General features: G+C 32.7%; 1 protein-coding gene across 3 annotated transcripts in view; it reads right to left on the bottom strand.

Annotated features, from left to right (window-relative positions):
- The window catches only part of fkbp10a (FKBP prolyl isomerase 10a), a 71,405-nt gene extending 65,711 nt beyond the window's left edge, over positions 1–5,694 (bottom strand). For all 3 annotated transcript variants that reach the window (XR_008839517.1, XM_056480538.1, XM_056480539.1), the window contains exon 1: positions 5,464–5,694. Coding sequence is in view for 2 of the 3 variants with exons in the window: in XM_056480538.1 (XP_056336513.1) it covers positions 5,464–5,648 (185 nt within the window). In the remaining variant the exon portion in view is untranslated. The remainder of the gene's footprint in view (positions 1–5,463) is intronic.
- Between the last annotated feature and the right edge of the window lie 306 nt (positions 5,695–6,000).

Raw genomic sequence — 6,000 nt, 5'->3', positions numbered from 1 at the left:
CAATAGTTTTAAACACTGTACACTTACAGATTTAAGCCTTGGCTGGATATTTCACTTCACTTATAGCTGTGTTACACACTACATGGAAGGGCATTTTCAAAAACCCATAATATGGGCTCTTTATAACAACATTCTTCCAGCAGATCATAGTTGCATCCAATAGGCCTATCTCCTTTGTATAGGGGGACATGCCCGAATAAATGTGAATGTGCCAAACTGCAGTTAAAGTCAACAAATTAATATTGAAACACCCGAAATTACATAAAACTCTAGAGGAAATGCGGATAGCGCGGTGACACAATGACATTAATCGAATCATGTGCTATAACATGTAAAACGGGATCATGAAAGGAACATTCAAAAAGCAACTCATGTAAACACCTTAATCTTATTATTGTCTTAATTAGATTAAGGCAAATAATTCAATTACTGATGTCCATGTAAATGTGGTGGTGGTGCTTCTGCTCATTCCTTCACATGCGGGTTTATTTACACACTTCAAAACCACAGGAAACGCAGGGTCATGCTTCGCAGTTTGCTGCGGTGCAAAGTTCAAGCTTGGTGAACTCTGACCAGCGAAATTGGCATCACTTGACTGCATGAGACCAATCGAGGATCAAAACATGACCTCTCTGGACAGAAATTTTAAATATGGAGCAATCACTGGCTTTTTTTAAATGTCTAATCATCTTGTTTAATCCCGCCCCTTTTCGCAGTGCCCTACGACAGAATTTCGCACACACAAAGCCCAGTGTGACCGCAGCTTAACAATGGTAAAGCGGCAGACACACTAGACTTTAAGCATGCAAAATTCTGTCGTACAGTGCTGCAAAAAGAGGCGGGATATTAAACACAATGATTGGACATTAAAAAACTAGCAATTGCTTCATATTTCAAATTTCTGTACTGAGAGATCATCGAAACTTGATGCACGAGCTTGCGTTTCCGGTCTGCCACATTCACTTGTGTATGAATTGAAGTCTATGGGGAGAAAAGCACAGTGTGAAGCTGCGGTCACACTGCAGTTTGTGTGTGCGAAATTCTGTCGTACGGCGCTGCGAAAAGGGTCGGATTAAATAAGATTATTAGACATTAAAAAAGCGAGCGATTGCTCCATGTTTTAAATTTCTGCCCAGAGAGGTCCTGTTTTGATCCTCAATTGGTCTCACACTGTCAAGTGATGCGATTTCGCAGGTCAGAGTTCACCAAGCTTGAACTTTGCACAGCAGCAACATGCGGAACTTGACGCATGACCCCTGCGTTTCCGGTCTGAGGCATTCGCGTGCGTATGAGCGAAAGTCTATGGGAGGAAAAGCCCAGTGTGACTGTAGTTGACTGTGGATTAACTAAGGAAACTGGAGAAAGCTAAAGTGATGGGGAGTGGCATAATTAAAGGACAAAACCGCAATTAAACATTATTTAATGTGATTTTATTACATCCGAATTTTTTTAAATGATTTTAATATAGCTTAGGATATTTTATCTAGATATGACACTGTTGCGTTGAGCCTACAAAAGTGGACACGTAATTTGTAAAGTTTTATGTGTTTCTGTTGTATTCATACTTTGTATTATCTCCAAAATAAAGAAAGAAAGAAACCCAGCAGCTTGCAGCATCAAGAGTTGCCTTCGCCTGGTCTCTCTCTCTCACACGCACGCACGCATGCACAAACATACCTTTTAAACTTGACAAAAAAATTTCGACAATTGTTACTGGCTGCTGTATTTTTATTATGGTATAAAGATTATTATGCGTCACTGAAACATTAAGGTGCATGCAGCAAAGAAATATCACTTATTAAATTAAAACTACTTTATTATTTTATGCAACACCCTTACATTTAAAAGGGAAACATAAGGGTGATCATAAGCAAAAAGACCCCTAGCCTATAAGTTGTCTTTTATAGAATAGCCTATCTTACTCTGATCAGCTATATGTTTTTCTTTCCCCAATTTATTTATTTATTGTGGCGCATATACTCTTGTGCGTTCAGAAAACTAGTGTAATAGCGGCATGCTACCTTTACCACACTCTGGCAAACTCCGCCTCTCTTTTCACTCTGCCACTCACTCACTTCCACTCACGATTAACGTGAACTTTGAGTGAACTTTTTAAATCGTCAAACAGGTGTAAGCCAGTTAGATTGCGCCATGCAAATACCCTCAAGCAGATGCTTGCCAATCGCATATGCAACACTGGAAAAGTAATATGTTAAGTAAGTAATGTAATTAGCAGGAGTCTGACAGAGAGATAACTTATAGGCCCAATCCCAATTCTATTTTTGTACTCCTACCCCTTCCCTTTCCCCTTGGCCCTTAAAACAGAGTGTGAAGGGGAAGGGTTTCAAAATTTACCCCTAAGAATTGGGACAGAACTACAGCACCTGCACACATCATCATATGTCATCGCGATCTCTTGCTTCATATGAGATCAGACGATCTAACTGCTGTAATTATTCCAGTTGTGTTATTTTTTGGTATTTATCTTCAGGAAATCACTGAAGGCATATATTATGTTATCATAACGATCTAATGTGGCAATAAGATCGTAACTATACTGTGCATTTACACAGTAGCCATATTCATCTATGTAAACACACAAAAAACAACATTAACATTATAGCAGACACTGTAAAAAGCTCATTCCCAGCCACTAGACTTTTCTGACAGGGTATTTGAGTGTCATCGACTGACAGAGTGTTGTGGGACTGCTGTAGAGGAGATATGATTATGGATTATAGATCGTTTTTATTATTTACATGACGGTAAAACACAAATGCGGTTATGAATATATTAAAACGTGCTTGTTTGTTGTAAAAATTCATAATAATGACAAAAAATACTTATTTGTGGACCTCCTTACTTCCGGGTGCAACTATCCTGCTGTGTGGCTGGTGTATGCTGGAAAATTTTCTTACACCTTGGTTTCGAGTGTTGTCCTGAATAATCTTCATTCAAAGGGCTATCGAGCCCTTCCCCTTAGCCCTACGCCTTCAAGCTAAAGAGAATTGGGAAGGGCTAAGGGACCATGGTGTGGATCACCATTATACTGGAGTGGTTCCCTTTAATTTAATTGCAAATAAGTTTACTACAGCCCGTGATAAGCAAATAAACACTTAGTTTATGTTTTCACATTTTCATTGTCTATTTTTTTAGTTTCTAGCTTAATAATTAAAAAATAAACTCATTATAAGTATACTTAGAAAATTATATTTATATATTTATTACTTAATGATAATATCTATTTTACATATTAGGCTACTAAAGCACAACAACAGCCTGTTTACGTACATTAAATATAATGTCAATTAAGTTTTTAGTCAGTGATAGTCAGGGAATTTAATAGTTCTTGCTTCAAGCCTGCGCATCTCTTTCTCCGTTTCTCTGCGCAAAGGGAGCGCAAAGTGGGCTTCGAATTCAGCTCTCATCTGATTGGCTGAAAGGTACGAGTCGCCTGCTGCTGCTGCCAAAACACACACACACACACATCCAGGTGGAGTCGTACGTGAAAGAGGATTTGCACACTCATTCAGGATGAACTCGCAAATTTTAAACATTCAAAACTTTTTGTACACTCATACATTTGCAAATGGTGTTTTGCATTTGTGAAACATATTTTATGAACATGTATTTTTATTTTGGGCACGTGAATTGTTTTTGTGAATATAAATAAATATTTTACGCACGTGAATTTGGCTATGCATGTGTACATCGAGTCTTTTCTGATTCCATATTTATTAAATGTAAAAAACATTTTTTTAGTTTCAAGTGTATTTAGTTTCAAGTGTGTTTTTATTACTATTACCATTAATAATATTAATACTAATAATAACATTAATAATTAATATTAGAGTGATTTCTGAAGGATCATGTGACCCTGAAGACTGGAGTAATGAAGCTGAAAATTCATCATTAAAATCACTGGAATAAATTATTCAATTAAATTGTAAACTACCTTTAAACAGTTATTTTATAGTGCAATATAACATTTTTACTGTATTTTTGATTAAATAAGCATAAGCTTATTTTGAATAATAAAAAAATTGTACTGACCGATATATATAAAAGGTGACATATATATATATATATATATATATATATATATATATATATATATATATATATATATATATACATATATATATATATACATATATATACATATACATATATATACATATACATATATATACATATACATATATATACATATACATATATATACATATACATATATATACATATACATATATATACATATATATACATATACATATATATACATATATATACATATATATACATATACATATATATATATATATATATATATATATATATATATATATATATATATATATATATATATACATATACATATATACATATACATATATATATATATATATATATATATACATATACATATATATATATATATATATATATATATATATATATATATATATATATATATATATATATATATATATATATATATATTCTCTTCCTACAAATTCTTCCTACAAATTCATATTCCCTGTACACTTGCATTGCTTGAAGCAATTACCAATTTTAAAACATACACAGCTGCTTTGATGTTGTAATAACCTATAGTTTTTCCTCAATGTCCACTAATAATGTGGGCATTATATTTACCTGTGAGAAAGTATTTGAGGCGAAATGTGATTGGTTGCTCCCACTTGTATACTGACCAATGGCATTTTTTTACTCAAAAAGAAAAAAAAAGCAATTGGCAAATAGAGGGAGGGAAAACTCCCCTTTAAAAAGCAATTTAAAATGTCCATTTAAAATAATTTATTAAAAAACATTTTATTGTTTGATTAATCAGCTTTTTTAAAAAATGAATTAAATAAACTTTTAAATCTATAGCTGTACATATAAATGTACACCAACAGTTTTGTAAGAATTTGTTTTGATTGTTGTTTTTTTTCAATTACGTTATTATTGGGAAATAAACAAGTTTAAAATTTTCTATTAATATGTTATTTTGTACTTTTTATTATTTGATTTATTGATGTTTTAAAACATAAATTAATAAAGAGTTATACTTTCTGTTTTTAAACATTTAAAAAAATAAATGCATTGTTTTACTGAATTTTGTTGTTTTGTAAAATAACATTTAAAAACACTAATTAAATAGATATATTTAAATATGTCTATTTACTTGTAAAAATGTGATTTATGTCTATACATTTCTATCAAATTAAGAATTTGATTCTTCAATTTATTTTTAAGTGGGGTTCCTGGTTCTCCACATGCTGACTTCTGTGGTTGAGTTTTGATAAAGCTTATTCAAACACCAATCACTTAATTAGATTCTGACGTTGCCCAGATGTTGATATGCAGTTTTTATCGTCTCCAAAACGCCATCAATATGTTTGGCTAAAAAGGCTTGATGACTCGTTCAGATGTTCTCTAAAATGTCATTAATTCACTCACCTAGAATCGAACTTCCGCCCGTCCTTAAATGTTCCGTTATACTCGTACCGAACATAGTCTCCGACCTGAACCTCTCTGGGACAGAATGCGGGTATAAAGTATCTTTCAATAATCACATCTTCTAACTGACAACACACAGCATATATGAGAGAGAGGAGAACAGTGAGGGTTGGAGTAAGTGCCATAACACGGAGGTTTTGAACAAGACGTAAGATGAACACGTAGCCTATGCTTTGGTTTAAAAATCAAAGAACAGCCAAACCAACCGCGCGGTCCTAAACTCCATCTGATATCATTGCCACGTTTTGGTAAATGTTTTAAAAAATACAAGAAGTATTCCGTCATTGCAATGTAAGTCTCCGTTCAATCCACTACAATCATTGCAAATAATATATTTGTGATTAAAATGAAAGAATGCACTTTTGAGTTCTTTATATATATATATATATATATATATATATATATATATATATATATATATATATATATATATATATATATATATATATATATATATATAAAACAGGCCGTGATATA

This window comes from Danio aesculapii, chromosome 19, assembly GCF_903798145.1.
Source record: "Danio aesculapii chromosome 19, fDanAes4.1, whole genome shotgun sequence".
NCBI lineage: Eukaryota > Metazoa > Chordata > Actinopteri > Cypriniformes > Danionidae > Danio > Danio aesculapii.
Note: the sequence above shows the minus strand (reverse complement) of the source record. Positions and strands in the feature narration are given on the sequence as shown.